The sequence below is a fragment of the Corylus avellana genome, chromosome ca7 (assembly GCF_901000735.1).
Source record: "Corylus avellana chromosome ca7, CavTom2PMs-1.0".
Classification (NCBI taxonomy): domain Eukaryota; kingdom Viridiplantae; phylum Streptophyta; class Magnoliopsida; order Fagales; family Betulaceae; genus Corylus; species Corylus avellana.
The window spans coordinates 3,605,611-3,622,781 of record NC_081547.1 but is presented as its reverse complement, the minus strand read 5'-3'; the positions used below and the strand labels follow the sequence as shown (position 1 = coordinate 3,622,781).

The following is a 17,171-nucleotide window of genomic DNA, read 5'->3' as shown; positions in this document are numbered from 1 at the left end:
ATTTTCCACGAATCTCTGTCAACCTTCCTTTGTGCCTTGTGGTTCTATTTTGTCTCTGTTTTTTTTTTTTTTTGTTTGCTTAAAAAAATCCATCATGTGGTCTTGAATTATTACACCAAACCCACTTATACTATAAATTTGTTTGCACATAGATAACGAAAGAAGATTGTGAGAGAACAAGACAACCTACTATAATTAGAAGAAGAAGAAAAAAGACAACCTACTAGGAAGTAGTAGGAACCGACCTATCACATCCTGTAAGGTTTAATTAATGCTCAATTTAAGCTCACAGGAAAATTCTTCAACCTTTTCGTGCTGTGGATGGGATTTCAACATAATTGTTTTCTTTCCTACCATTAATTTATTTACGAGGTACCTTTTAAAGTGCTTTTCTTTTTAAGTTGATGATTCATTAAAAATCATGGGAAAGTTGGTAATGACTTACCAACTTGAATTTGAGTATCTCTAATTTGTTTTATTACCTCAATTTGGAATATAAGACCATATTACGAAACCTAAAATCAAGGATGTTGACACTTAATCATGTTCTTCAGAGAATCCAGAGCATGATAGATATTCTAAAACATGTGAGTTTATATTGTCACTAACAAAATAAATGAATATACATAATATCCACAATTCCTAAGACATTTATGATATGCAACAAGATATTGTACGAAATTCCTGTCTGTAGCCCAAAAAAGTAAAGGGTGGAGGAATAAATAGGGGGGGGGGAAAAAAAAAAAAAGAAAGGAAAATAAATACCAGATGAACCAGAAGCTGGGCCACATGAAGCAGGTCTAAAGGGCATAACCAAAATTAGAGATAAAATAAGGATTGCAATGATACCTCCTCCAATGCAAAATTTTTGATTAGGAGGCAAGTTCAAACCATATCTAACACTTTGTCAGTATCTCAGCCCCATCTTGGGTTATTAGAATTGTGTGTTCGAATTGTGCTGACAGGCTCCCGTCTTCTGTAACGATCGTCCAGTTATCATCCCACATTACAGGATTACTGCTACCTATTGTCAGCATTGGTTCTGCACAGGTTTATCACAATGCACAAACATTATCATCCATGATCTATAATACAATTGAAATAGAAATATTTCAATCATTACATGTTTGAGTCATTGATTACATTATAACTTCAAAATCCAAGTAAACCATGTGAAGCCATGATACTCCCAAACCACACCAGCCACCCCATCTAAACATTTTCCCCAAGTTAAAATCATCAAGTTTTAGTCATTGATTAGAAGTATTAACTCCAAAGGGATCGGTAAACATCTGAAGCTCTTTCGACTATTGGATTTAATGGAAACTTTAAGGTAACTTTAATACTTTAAACATAAAGTTGAATAATTAACTTGGTCCAACAAAACCACCTTTTGCTCTCCCCAAAACTTCAAAATAAACAACATGAGTCTACATGTACAGATTTCTGCTAAGACATCAATGGTGATCTCCATCCGGCCTACTTTGTTCTACTTTTCTTTTCATATCACCTAGGGCCAACTTTGAGTTCACGTGTACAGATTTGTGTAACAAGTTTTGAGATAATTGTAGAGAAACCACAAATCAAAAGCATGAGAGTTAACAAGGAACTCAAAAGTAAACTATAATAACGGAAACTCATTTACCAATTGTGAAGGTTTGATTCAACAGCATGTGTCCGCCATCATTGTTCCCTGAAAAGAATGAAGTATTATTTCCAACAGAATATGTTGGAAATCCGGCAGAAAATGTATACACAGATGCAGATAGACAAGCCATCGTGAAGGAGAAAATGTTATCATAACACTTGAATAAAAGAGGTAATGACAACAAATATTGAAACTCTATATTATTCAATTGTTTTCCATGTACTACTCAATAAGTACAAAATTTGGATTTTATACCAGTACAGCCAATTGCATTTAGGTTAAATGGCACTTTCATCTTCCGGATGGTCTTGTCAAAGTTGATATACCTTTTATATGAGTTCGGCAATTTGCATAACTTAGGAAGGAGGCACAATTAAAAATATAATTTTGGTTTAAACAAGATCACACCAACCAAAATCAATATGGTATTGACACTGCAGCCTAAAACAAAGAAAGGAGTAATATAAAAGCTCAGGAAAATTACTGAAGTGTAGAATAACTGGATCAGCATGAAAAACACGTCCAACCCCGTGGCCGACAAACTGTCGAACAACACCGTAACGATATTTATCTGCATGGTCACTGAGAAAAAAAAAAAAAAAAATTGCACACATACATGGTTATTATGAGTTAGTATCAAACTGAGACTTAGCTTTCATGTATAGAGAACTAAAAATGACCTTCAATAATAATATGTACCCAAAAAAACGATTATCCAAGTCTTTCAACATCAAATCAACCAGCTGGAAGAACTTTAAAGTACCCAAAGTAGTCAGTGCACATATGACTATATCAAAGGAACCAAGTTCCAGGTAAGAAATTAATGATGCATTGATTCATTAAAACGCTAGAGTTTATTATTATAAGTTTTTTTTTTTTTTTTTGCAAATTACCCAATTAAAAAGATTTGACGGGGGAGCAGAAGGTAACCTAAGCCTAGGGAATTCGATACACCAAAAGAAATGACAAATAGAACTACAATTCTCTAATTCTTAAAAAATTCATTCATTAATATAACTGCAGAGATTAAAGAGAAGAAATGAGAGCCACAGACTTAAGAAATAAAAGTACACATAAGGCCTTACTGAATCGTTTTGCCAATTTTCTTGAATTCCACTCCTGGTGCACATATTGAAATTGCTTTATGGAGACATTCTCTAGTCACCTGAAGCATATACTCCAAGCAATCATTTCCAAATATATGATTAAGATAAAGAAGAAAACATCTCGATATGCTAAACAATCTTCTTTACAACCAACACCATACAAGATACATTTCCTAAGAGCATCAAATGAAACCATGAATCAAAAAAGAAGTGCAGAAAAGGTTTAAAAATAATAATAATTATTGAATATCAAACGCAAGTTCAAGATGTTAACAGCTCATTTAGCATATAGTGATACTTGTTGCAAATCGACACACAATGTTCTATCATTAGTAAGTTGGGTAACATATAGTGCCAAAAACACAAAGTATGCCAGTATTTATCTTCCCTTCAGTCACTATTTTGTATTTGTTCAGGAAAGCTTTTCACAGCATCTGTGTGACGTAAGATTTTTTTTTTTTTAATAATACTACTTTTCAAACCCATGTCACACAGGCTAACATGGTGTGTTTTAATTAGTTTACAATGTCAACAATTTAAAAAAACAAAAACAAAAACAAAAACAAAAGTGTAAGTGACTTCAAATACGTCATGTTAGCCGGGGTGATAAGTGGGTGCGAAGTGTAGCATTACTCTCCCTTTTTTGTTTAGTTTCTTGTGAATTTCTAACAATGAAGCCAAATAAATAAAACCAAAATTATGCTCACTTATCTCGTCACCTGTTGGAGTGCATGGAAAAGAGAGGAGAAAACTCAAAACATTAGGCTCGGTTGTGGTGGATGCACCTTATGCTTACCATCCATTAGCCATTCAAAGAGCGGCGCAATTATTGCACTTATCTACCGAAATAATTGCACTGACCGGCTTCCAAGAACTCAAGGTCATATTATTCAACAAGAATTCTAGGAGCCAAGGCATGCTTCACCCAGTTAAGCCTCATTTAGGATTAAAAGTTAGTGGAGGTTTATGCCATATACTTTTCAACAATACCAATACAGGTTTATGCTGTGTAACTTTTCAATGAATTTGCTTTACTTATCACAAAAACAATACAAAGATAAAAATCGTTGGTTACCCAAGTTGGAGAAACGCTGGAATCAGGTGCGATTATAGGCACACAAATGGACTCAACAAGTCCTCAAGAACAAAGATAAGGGTGCCCTTGTTGAGTAGCTCTAACCCATTAGTTATCCCCACTTAATTAACACAGATACATTAAATAGATCTTTGATTGCACATAAGAAAACATTAGGTAAAAATATAGCTCTAAACATGATCTGAGCTTAGTTAAAATTTCAAGCTTGTATACGTTTCACCTAAGGTCAAATCAAAATTCCCAATATTATCACAACTTAGCTCATTTACATCTCCAAAGTCAATAAAGAGACGAGTATCCTTTAGTATATAGTGCTAGTAAAGTTATTTCATCAAATAATAATAAAATTTACAAAGTTAGTAAGCAATGATTCTGGTGGAGTTAGAAGGAGTTTTTACCCATTTGCTGAACCCATACAGATGTTCACTTCTTAACAACAAATCATCTTCTTAGTGAAGACATGATTTTGAATTTTTGATAGACTTATTTCCAACTATCATGAATCTGAAGAGAACGGATGGAGAGCTGCTAAGATTAAAGTCCAAGATAGCTACCTGAACTAGCTGTCTGGCCTCATCATCAACATCTCCACAGAAGAATGTTGCTGATGTATCACCATGATACCCCTGTGAATCACAGTTAGGTTACAAGTATGTAAATACTTGAGCACAGAATATACAAATCATAGAATATGAATTACAACAACTCTGAATGCAAGAAACTAATGGTACGAGAGTCTAAGAGAAATTTACTAACCTAGTGGTCAAGGGAAAAAAAATTGGAAGAGATAAAAAAGAGAGAGGAGGGATTGGGGGAAGGATAAAACAAGAAGGGGGGTATTGAGCACAAGAAACTAGAAACAAAAACATGCAGGTGATATAATTTTAAATACTTGCAACAGATTCAGTAATAAACCATGCACTACTAAAATACAAGAAAGATCACTATCAACTAAAGAAACAATAAAAATGGTTAATGCATCAATGTTCTCTCAAATCTTTGGATTCTTTTCCCTGGATATGGAATTCTTCTTCCAAATATCACTATTTGCTCACAACAATGAAAAAGAAAATGCTTGAAACACTACTCAAGGCCTATAACCCAGCAACATGAACATAAATTAAACCATCGTGAAAATTCTAGATTGACCCCAATATTGAATTAAACAGAGAATATCCCAATTTTACCACAATTCCAATTATCAATTTGAACAACAATGAAGCCAAACACACAGATTATGTTATCAAAATCCACATAATAACTTACAAAAATAAATCCGAATAATAGGCAAGAAAATAAATCAAGATCAACACAAAGATTTTGGTAACAAATTGAATTTTTTTGAAGAACTTATCAAAAGAAAAAAAACTCTGAGGGCCAACCAACCCTAAAGGAATTCCACTAGAAAAAATCAAATGTTACAACCACTCTACTTACAAAACCTTTGTAACCTAGACACAGGCTTGCAACCCCAACAAAGACCCATTTGCCTCCCACCACAGTGGCTCTAGAACCTCTGGCGTTTTTCTATGGAACTCGCTCACTCACTGCAATCTAGAACTCCCGTGGCTAAAGGTTTTCTTTTTGTGGTTTAGTGGTGACAAAAAAGGAGAGGATTAATCTATGTTCAGGATCAAAGTGTTTATGTTTCTCTCCAAAGTGTATGTTAATCTATGTTTAGGATCAAAGTGTTTATATTTCTCTCCAAAGTGTATGTAATAGTTGCACCCTCTCTCCCTATAAATTGTGCCTTAATATGCTTATATAGGTAGGGTGAAACCTAGGTTTAGATAGGTAAGTAGTTGAATAATAAAACAATTTGTGTCAACTTCGATGGATCGAGTATTGATCAACTTTTAGGGTTTTAGGATCGAATGTGTTTGATCAATCGTGCTACGATTGAGATGTCGATCGAACCTCAAAGGTTTCAATATGGCACTTGATGCACATCTTCAATCAATTGAACATCGATTGTGTGAGGGATCGAACATCGATAGTGTGAGCGATCAAACTTCCCTGGAATTTGTATGAGAATCTTCTGCACTAATTTGATCGATTGAACTACAATCGAAGTCTTGAACTCTTCAATTTTAGCCTTTTCTTGAATTGACATTTGACACCAACTCAACCCTAACTCTAGACCTAATCAACTTTGTGTCAACTTCAATCGATCAAGATGGATCGAACTTTCGGGTTTCATGATCGCACGTGTACAATCGATCATGCTACGATCGAGGTGTCAATTGAACCTATGGGATTTCACTACGACACTTGATGCACATCTTCGATTGATCAAACATCGATCGTGTGAGCAATCAAACTTCTTTGGAATTTATATGAGGATCGTCTGCAATACTTCAACTACGATCAAAGTCTTGAATTCTTCAATTTTTGCCTTCTCTTGAACTGACATTTGACATTGACTCAACCCTAACTCAAGACCTAAACATTACAACCTAAATGTCATGTTTTGACACATGAACACACTAAGACTTAACACATTGGAGAACCAACGAAATAATAAAGGAACCACATACACGGTCAAAACAATGCACATCAATTATCACCACTTTTAAATCTACATTTGTATAATATCGTTTCATTTCATTCAAATTATGCATGCCTAAACTGAACATACTTACATTTAGATAAACTGTAACATCAATATTGATAATGTCACCATCCTGCAAATAGAACATGTATCAGATATTTCATTTAAATTTATATTTAAACAATCAGAAATGCATAGTTAAGTAACTTAATAGCTTAAACGAAAAGGACCTTCAGTGCACAAGAATCTGGTATTCCATGGCAAATGCACTCATTCACTGATGTACATACACTCTTCGGAAATCCACCATAGCCAAGAGGCGAGGGGTAGGCCCCATTATCAATTATCATTTGGTGAACGGCTTGGTCAATTTCATCTGTTGTTATGCCTGGCTGCCAACAGAAGCAACAATTAAAACTTTGATAAATTAAGGTGCTCACCACCAACCTCATGCAAGTCATGGACTCAAGTTCAACCCTTAGCAACAAGAGAGAGAGAGAGAGAGAGAGAGAGAGAGGGAGATTATTTATTTTATTATACTTTTTCTTTTTCTTTTTTTTTTGTGGGGGTGGTGGAGATGGGGAGGGAGGATGGGAGGGGAAAGAATTAGCAGACTGTAAATATTTCATGGATGAAATATAATACCAAGTCTATCATCTAAGGCCTGGTACCACCACACGATGTTTTACATTGAACAATAGACTACAAATTAAAAATCTTTCTCAAGTACTAGCAAACCAAAAGAATCAAAGTGTCACCTTGACTAAAGTCCCAGCATATTCAAGAACCTGTGCTGCCAGCCTTCCAGAAGCTCTCATAAATTCTATCCCCTTCTCATCATGCACTTCAGGTCCACTTGCAATTCCAGGTGGTTGCTTAGATTTGACATAAGGAGGCCGCAGTATATGACCTGGAACAGGTCGATGAGGAGACACTTTTCCAGGCTTTAGACGTTCACGCTTGGCATTTGGCAATTCATCTAGATTTCTGCTAATTTCAACAGGAAGGCTATCAAATATATATTTCTGAAAATGTGTCATGTGTGCGAGGCCAAAGGACATTTTCATGATTGATTAAGTCCAGTCGTCACCCATACAGCAAAAAACCCAAAGGAGTGACCTTGACCAGATCAAGAATTTAAGCAAATTAGGAAATACAGACCCCAGAGACCAAGAACTTCTGTGTATGCATCATAATTTCTGAACAAAAATCAGCCTAGAATAAACCCATAATCACATCATAATTCTTCAACGGATAAATTTTTGTATAAAAGCCAGTCATTTGAAATAATATGTAACTAGGAGGTCAGCTCATATGTGACATAATTTCAATGGAGTAGCATTTTCCTTACTGTTTTTTCATAATAGCTTCAAAGGGCATACAGATTTTCACCAAAACTTATATCCTTGGATATGACTTCAAAAAAAAACACTGCTATGGTTTTCATGTTATTTAATTGTGACTATCTTTTTTTCTCCAACATTGATTTAAATTATGCACTTACAAAATTTCATAAATTACTCCATCTCATTTATGTTTGCTACCACGGTACAATAATTACTTTTTGCATATTGAGAAATAAAAAAATTAAATTAAATTAAATTTTATGTGATATGCAAACCTCACTTAATAAGTGGTTTCATCTTTAAACCTAGCTGCTGTTATATTGCACATGCAAAGGTGTGTAATAATTTGCCGTATTGAATTGCTTTCACATGACCCACAAATAAAAAGACAATACGGGAGTGAATCACATCATTAATTTCATACATTTTGATTATTTCCAATCTTACTAGCAGTCAACCATGTTTCAATTTTTATGATTTTCGCCGATTTGCACGAAGTAAATGATTCAGTCCTCCACTAATTCTAAAAACAAATTTTCATAACATCCCCACTCTCAATATTACCCACTTTTCTTCCTTATTTATAAAATTTAAGTATTACCCACTTTGCTGTTAAGATCTCAATTTTAAGTATTCCATAGAACCATTCAACTATACCATGACTAACACATCCTTTATTTTAATCAGAATGTATTTAAAGAAAATATTTGGTGAAATATATATATACTATCAGCAAGGAAAAGATAGAAAGTTTGACAACTATGCTCTACCTAAAGGTCACTTTTTGACATATAAATACAACAAAACAACCAAAAGAGTAAACAGAAATATAAGGTTTATAGATTTTAGTAACTCGAAACTATGCATCAACACAAGCAAATCCATAAAACAACATTGCTCATATCACGAAAAGCACACTAGAAGGGTCATTATCCAGTGCCAGTCCCAATTTAGTGGAGTCCTGGGAAGTAATCTGAACATCTTATGCTTGCTTCTGTCTAAATCAAAAGAATTGTGTGCAAATAGAGTATTACTCACCTTCTATTGAATAAGAGGTTGGTTAAGCCAGAAAGCGTTCTTGATAACTGCAATGTCACATGTTTGCTTCCTGCAAAAGCAGTCAAGATAACAATAACTACTCAACTTAAAATACCATTATTCACTAGGATGTCCATAACAAATTATACTAGTTAAAAGTATAAAATATTAATTAAAACAATTATATTTATCATTTCCTATCGGCTTAAGAGCTTAAAATATAGTATCAGAACAAAAATCCTAAGTTGAACCTTCTCTCAGTAATTTACCTCATATTTCAGTTAAATATCTACATTTTGGGCCTCAAGTATTAAGAGAGAATTTGAGCCTCAAATGTGAAGAAGCATGTTACAATATTAATTAAATTATTAAATCAACTATTTTTGGAATAACTAATAATTTAATATAGTATGATAGTACAAGTCCCGAATTCAAACCCTAAGTATATAGTTTATCCCCTTTCAATTAAACATTTCATTGTTGACCGAAAGTTTGAGTGAGCTCACACGTGAGGAGAGTGTTAAATTTATAAATTTATTACTTCCTATCCGCTTAAGTTTTTGTTTTTGAAATATGTGGTAATTTAAAACCTTAATACCACTTTCCTAAGCAAACTAAACGCGAAGAAATTGTTTTGAACAGTTTTTTATCTGTAACTCATTAATACAAAACAGTCTTAGCAGTTGCCATTGAGCTCTAACTCCAACAAAACTTATAAACAGAAAGAACAAAAAAAAAACACTCTGTCTAATTCCAATAACCTTTACGAACTACAGACATAATCACAAATCACAAATACAGGTTCCAAGAACCAACTCAGTGAGGAAAAGAATATGTGGAAATATTAAAAAAAAAAAAAAAAAAGTGGGAAGAAAATGAAGGACCTGGGTTGTAGCAGAAGAGTTGGTGAAGAGGCGGCGTTGAACGAAGAAAGCGGTCTCCAACAAAAGAAGAAGATAGAAGTTTGGGTCTCAGAGACATATCGCCTGCTATTCTTTCACTCACAAATTCTTCTATCTTTCTGCACTTTCCTTCTTATCATGGGTTTAATGGTTCTTCGTTATTCTGTGTCCTTTTTTTATTTTTTTTCAATTGAATTAGGCCTGGGGTGAGGCCTCATGACAGATTGTTCAGCCCAAACCCAAGAAGAGATTTTCTAACTATTGATTTTGACCCAAAGCGTTCAGAATCAGCCGCGAAGAAACCACAACAATTGGTAAATCGCCCATTGTTTATATATATATATATATATATAGTCATGTGATGTGTCTTGTTCCTGGTCAGAATTATTCAGTTATGAGATTTCTTTTTTGGTGGAAAAGAAACGAGAGTTTGCTTAAATAAATAAACAAAGTTTTTTCTTTAAATTGGGCATAAAGAAGTTTTTTCAATTCTATATTAAATTGTCATATATATTTCATAATGCAAAAGCATTTTTTAAGAGAAATGTTAAATATTTTATCATATATATTTTTTACTTACTTTTATTTTTTTATTTTTTGATGTGGTAGTAAAAATTACTATTGAATTTTGGATATAATGATGATTTTCACGACCACAGAAGAGTTCAAACATTTGAAAGTGTAGAGTTGAGAATTTGTGTAGCATTTCTCTTTTCTTAATAGCATGTGAAAACTATATGTTTTTTTAATAGAATTTTTATTGATTCTTTTAATGTTAATAAAAAAAGAGAAATGCTAGGAGGTCAATAAATTTTTCATATCTTGCCCATATTTTTCTACAAATTCAATAAATCAACTATTAGATTTGTTGGCTTATATTAACTCACATAAGGATGCGTTTGGGAGTGCGTTTTTAAAAAAATAATCTGCGATTTTAAATCAAATCGCAATTTTAGAGTGTTTGGAATTGCGATTTTAAAAATGCAAATTTTAAAATCGCAAAAAAATCTGCGATTTTCATAAGCTGATTAGAGGGTGCTTATTTGAAAAAATGCGAATTTAAAACAAAATCACGATTTCTATTAAAAAGATATTTGGCGCAATAATTTCCTTTTTAGAACGGGAATGAAAAAAATACCAAGAATACCCACCTAAAATATATTAAAACTTTTTTTTTTTTTGGTCTTGTTCATCCTTATTCGTAATTTGGTCATGAAACCGCAATTATATGCTAATGTTATCCAAACATTCAATTGATAAAAAAAAGTATTTTTTAGTATGTTTTACCAAACCCCTGTGCGATTTTAAAAACGCAATTTTTAAAATCGCACTCCTAAACGGGCCTTAAGTCTACAAATCTAATAATTAATTTGTAAAATTAAATTGACTCAATATGGGGAAAATATTGACCCTTAGAACCTAGCATTTCTCATAAAAAAATGTGTTTCCCAATTTTTCTCAGTTGACGTGGCATACTCAATCCACATTTTTTATTATTACTATTTAATTAAAATTAATCTAATAAATTAATAATGAATTAAACATGCCACAGCAACTAAATATGCTAAAAAAAAAAAAAAAAAAGGAACTAAAATTATGCAAAATAGAATTTATCTTTATCTATTTAACTCGGTAACTGGATCAGTGTAGAGTCTGTAGACCTTGCAAGGAACACATAGCGGGTCATATGGGCTCCGGTCAAGACAAAGCCCAAGTCTGGCAAGCTGACATTCCTATGCTATTGCTAAGCATAAGCAGAAGGAATTGTGAAATTGTCTAACCAAAAAGAAGAAAGAAGAATATATATATATATATATATATATATATATATATATATATATTTTTACTTTATTTCCTTTCTGAAGAAAAATAAAAGGAATTAAAGGACATATGTCATTCCCATTCATTCTGTCACCGACGTAGCTTTGGATTGATTCAGACAATTTTGCATGGGCCATTAGAAGGCTCCGGTCATGATTGCTTATTTTGGCAGCTGAGGATTTGTCTTTCCCTCAGGATCGGCGAGGAAGTTGACAAGGAAAAGCCGTAAAGACACAATCAAATCAAATATATATATATATATATATATATATATATATATATATATATATATTCTAGATGAATCAAATTAATCAAATCAAATATTGCTAGTCATTTCTGCAAAGCATGCAAACTATATGGAAGCATTATACAAAATAAAATTAAGATTATTACCCTTAATGATAAACCTAATATGAAGAATAATAGATTTACCAAAACAGTTAGCACGTTAAAATGTTAAAAGTGTTTTTGGTAGTTTCACTAAATGCTTAAAAATTCACCCCCACAATTTATTCATTTAATTATTTGGGAACCAATTAATCTATAGATTTCCAAACTAATAATGCATGATCAATAACTCAAAGTTTCAAAAATAAAGTTTCCTGAAGAGCCTCAAATCAATTATAACTCCCTGATGGAAAAATATAATTCAGTATATAATTGAGAGAGAGAGAGAGAGATTGCGCTAGAGCACAAAGCAATCACATCTAGGGTTGCACTTTGAAGAAGACAAAAGGCCTGAAAACGAAAGGGGTATAATTCCAAGCATCAACTTCTTCTGTGTTTCTGGGTAATTCCAAGCATCAGCCTCAAATATAGGGGAAAGCGATGACGTTTTGTAGGTGAAATTGCCAATTGACGTGAACTAGTGCTTGCATGATTAGGCTTCGACACAACAGCACCACCTCTGGCTCCTCGGCCCGCCCCGCACAAAGCCCATGCCAAACCCACCCGTCATTTTCGACTCTTTTTTCTAGAGGACAATTTTTCGGAATCCGATGCTACAGAGAGATACTTTAGCTCAGTCTCTCTGATGCCCACATGGACCCACTATCAATTTTGTTCAATACCCGCTGGGGCCCACACCACGTGTCAGAAGCTTCAACTGTACTAGTACTTCATTCACGTCCGTCCGCTTCCCAGTGATTGACCACGACAACTGCCTCCCTCTCCCAATAATTTCCATCACCAATAAAAATTGGATTTGCCTTCCAGAGCACAATTTTTTACAGAGAATATGTGGTCAATAATTATATACGTTTTTTTCTTTTTTCTTTTAGGAAATAATTGAAGTTCAAGCATGACAAGATTAATTAGGGTGATTAATTAGGGTGTTGTTGGAGATACTACAACTTTTACTATAATAAAATATGATTATTTTTATTTTAAGCGAAACGGAAAGTAATTATTTCATGGTTAAAAATTAGTTTTGTTGCATTTAACGATGTACGTAATGTTGCAACATGTTCAACCTTAATTTGACAATATTTTACTTGAAATGGAAATAATATTAATCATTCTATAAGTTTCTTACAAATTAACATGAAAGTACGTGATACTTACCTTATTAGCTACTGAACTATTAAACGCGACTCGATTGACACAATAATGCCGGATTTCGCTACTAAGTTTTTGTACGTGTGAGCGATTCTTTACTTCCTGTTTAGCATTATATTACAATTTACACATCTAGATTAAAGAATTAGGTTCGTTTCATCAATGATTTATCTATTAGAAAAAAAGACACGTACAACCACATAGAATTTTCCTATTTTTTGGTCCAACATGAAAACACAGAGTCACCCAAATGTTCAATCTATAAGAACGTAAAATCATTTTGGAATGTACAATATATAATGATAATTCTTCAGTTTACGACATTGTATGATACTTTTATTTTCTCCCCCAAAAAGGATACTCGGATGTTTTTGCTTTAAATTTTGACAAAATGGTCGAGTAAAGACAACTAGAGATATATATATCGAGCTTCAGACAGTGAGATATATGAAAAATAAAAATTACTCAACTGATCAAGACAAAATCAGCCAAAGCTTGTTTTAGTAAAATGGGTACGTACGATGTAGCAGCCCCATCAGGTAAGAGCATTTGTTCCCTTTTCACCTTCAAATGAAAAAGTTGTCGATAAGTACCAATGAATTCAATTGTATACGAATGCAGCAGCCCTGCTTCTCGATCTGCGACGTGCCGGTATCATGACAAATACAAGGTTTATATATATAAACCAGAGAGGAAGAAAAAACATATAAATAGGGATTAATTGTCTTTAGTGCTCTCCACGATTTTTCTCATAATTTTGTTAGTGTTTGGCAAACAACGTGGCTTTTTCACTTTCACCGTACTATTCACAAAAAAATAATAATAATAATAATAATAATAATGATTGGTATAGAAAAGTAAAAAAAAATTTATTTTCTAGTGATTTTTTTTTTATTTGACTAGTAGTAAAAAGTGAATGATGTAATATAAAAGTGAGAATATTTTTATGTTAATTTTTTTGGAGAATGAAATGAATAGTGTTTGAGAATGGGGGGTGTTGTGGGGTGTTGTTTAACAAACAACCCCTTTCTTATAGGGCACTCATATTTGGCTTGGGTAGTATTTTTTAGTTAAATTTATTTATTTTTTATTTTTTTATTTTAGCTAGTCATTTTTTTCAAAATGCCAGCTATTTTTTTTTTTTTAACATATTTTTGTTTAAGGTTAGCAAAATTAGCATTTGGCTAATCGTATGTGAGTGCCCACTATATTCACTTGTAGTGGGGTGGGATCAATGCACCAAAGAAAGAGATCCTTCAAAATATAATGGGGTTCAATGAAGACTCTCTTTCCATTAGGTGTCTAGAGGTTGTCTTCTGTTAGTGGACAGAAGTCACAGAACAACCTCCATAATTAAGAGTTGGACCAATAAATTCCTTTATAGTACTAGAAGTGCCTAGCTAGCTAGTCAAAACAATCACATTTGCTACTCAAGTTTATTGTTTTTTTATTTTATTTTTAGGGCAGATAATTTTTTTTACGACCTACAAATCTAACATAAATTCAACACAAAATTAATAGATTATAGTTGAGAGATCTTACTTGTTTTATTAAATGAGTCGGGTTAAAGTTGACCTACAAAGTTTTATATGTATGCTTTAACACAATCCGAAACTGACAAGCTACATTGAGGTTGACAATTTATACATAATCCATGAACCTGTCATGAACCCAACAAGAAATTAGCGGATTATAGTTAAGATGTTTGATCCGTTAAATTAAATAAGTCGGATTATGATTAATCTATATAATCTTATACACATGTCTTAACACAACCCAAACCCAACACACGAATACGAATTGAGATCCATAATTTTCTCATTTTATCATACTACAGAAAGGGGTGATTATATTAACAAAAATCAATATTTAATTTTTTTGGTTGTTTTGGATTCCAAATATACTATATATACAAAAATATATATTAAATAAATAAATTCATATTTGAATCAATTTAGACTTTAAAACAAATGACTAATATTGACTATGACGGACAACTTTTGACACAACAAGAATCAAATAAGAAATTAGCGGATTGGGGTTGAGGTGTCTAATCTGTTTAATTAAATGAATCGGGTTACAGTTAATCTATATAATCTTATACCTACATCTTGACACGACCCAAATCCAATAAAAAATTAGTTGGTTATGAATGAGGGGTTTTGACTATTTTAATTAATGGATTAGATTAGAGTTAACTTATATAGTTTTATGTGTATATTTCAATACGACCAAAACCCGACAAATGATATAAGATCGTCAATTTTTAACATCACCTGCAAACTTAATACGAATCAAACAAGAAATTATAGGATTAAAGTTGAGAGATACTCTAATTTGTTTAATTAAATGGGTTGGATTACAGTTAACCTATATAATCTTATATCTATACCTCGACACAACCTAAACCAAACACACGACATAAGAATTGATCAACACGAAATTAACAAATTATGGTTGAAAAATCTTACTCGTTTAATTAAATAAATCAATATATATATATATATATATATATACACACACACTTACTTTTACATGATTTAAACCCGGCATTTTGGTCCAACTACTGATGTTAATATCACATAGGCCGTAGGCAATGGTACTGGGTACGCATGAAAATCAATGCACCTTCCAGTCACTGTAGTTGTGGAAAGTTTGCCTTAACTACCAAATTTGATGCCAGACGTGACAGATGTAGACTAAGGTGGCCGGAGTAGAGAAGGAAGCGATGCATGGGGATGACTTTGCTGCAGGCTGAAAAGATATTGCTGGTGGGTGTTGGTGTTGGGGGTTGATGGAAGCGATGAGGACAAAGAAGCATATCCCCACCACAGTACTTAGCTCCAAATGGACCACAGCAACCTAAAGGCCTTTCCCACAACCGCACATGGCTCTTAATGGTTTACCTAATTATCTTTTCTAATGTTCCGTCTTTTGTCACCTTGTCTCTCTTTCTCAATTTTCAACCTTTTACTTGGAAGAAATTCAAAGGTGTACGTATTTGAATCTCGATCTCTTATATATATATATATATATATATGATTATCTTTTGGCACAGCATTCCCAGCATTAATTTGGATGAGATTTTCAATTCTTTGCTCTTCCTTCTTCTATTATTTGTACTTCTCTAATGAAATAATAAGTACAACACCTCATAAAGTTGGTCTGTATTGGTAAAATTGATTTTATACCCACATTGATCGAGTTGGGAGATTATAAAAGTACTAAGTTCTACATTGATTTTTTACTAGATAAGATAAGGCTTTATATGTAATTTGAAATAGACCCAATTGTAAGTTGTTTAGTCTTTTTAGAATAATAGTACATGCATGACTATCTCACCAAAAACTCGTTACTTCATTTTAAAGCAACAAAAGTCACATGCTAAGTCTACCTGCCTGCCTAAACACTCCCCAACTCGCATTGACATTGAGGTCACATGAGAAGCCTTTTGAATGCAATATTTGATTCAACTGAATAACAATGCTCTCGTCTAGGGATGGACAGAACTACATATTAGTCATGGGGCCATTTTCAAACTTTCTCAAATATATATATAATAAAAGTAATGCTACATACTATATCCCCGTCTCATGCACGTTAACCCCTACATTTCTTTTTATATGTCAACCCAATGAGATGTTGGTAGAATAAGAGTAGTATATTGCACATTTATATATATATATGTGTGTGTGTGTGTATCTTAGGGTTCCGTCACTGGTCTCCTCTACTTTCCACTATGCATATTTAGGGTTTAGTTTGTATCTTAAATGCATTATTATTACCAATGGCGCGGGAACTTTTACAGAAATTGATCCCACCAATAATTCAAACAACACGGCCCACAATTCACCAATCAATCGGGCACATCAAGAATGACACACGGCAAAATCCTAGAGGCGAAAAACTAGGCTTTGATCAAGTTAAAGACTACGATATCGATTTTTTTTTTTTAAACCAAAAAAAAAAAAAAAAACCAACGTTAACGTAGGCAGGGGACATTGAATTTTTGTATGGGTTTGAAAAGAGCTAAAAGACGTAAGCCGCAAAAGTCTGTCGCTTTTAAAAGGAAGAGGGGTCCAAAAGTTGTCCGATGCCAGACTTTG

The 17,171-nt window shown here is 33.1% G+C and overlaps 1 protein-coding gene across 1 annotated transcript; it reads right to left on the bottom strand.

Moving 5' to 3' along the window:
* Nucleotides 1-572: 572 nt before the first annotated feature.
* LOC132188648 (methionine aminopeptidase 1D, chloroplastic/mitochondrial) lies at nt 573-9,909 on the bottom strand. Its single transcript, XM_059603165.1, has 10 exons — nt 9,670-9,909; nt 8,786-8,855; nt 7,160-7,388; nt 6,632-6,793; nt 6,493-6,534; nt 4,405-4,476; nt 2,734-2,813; nt 2,133-2,230; nt 1,646-1,693; nt 573-1,042 (listed from the first exon to the last, which is right to left on the bottom strand). The coding sequence occupies exons 1-10, from the start codon at nt 9,764-9,766 to the stop codon at nt 897-899; spliced, it is 1,044 nt and encodes a 347-aa protein (XP_059459148.1). The 5' UTR covers nt 9,767-9,909; the 3' UTR covers nt 573-896.
* Between the last annotated feature and the right edge of the window lie 7,262 nt (nt 9,910-17,171).

Bases quoted from the DNA above. Each gene is read 5' to 3' on its own strand.
- LOC132188648 (XM_059603165.1), bottom strand. From the start codon at position 9,766: ATGTCTCTGAGACCCAAACTTCTATCTTCTTCTTTTGTTGGAGACCGC. The intron at 8,856-9,669 runs GTCCTTCATTTT...CTGCTTTTGCAG, and splicing joins ACTCTTCTGCTACAACCCAG to GAAGCAAACATGTGACATTG. The intron at 2,814-4,404 runs GTAGCTATCTTG...TATATGCTTCAG, and splicing joins AGGCCAGACAGCTAGTTCAG to GTGACTAGAGAATGTCTCCA.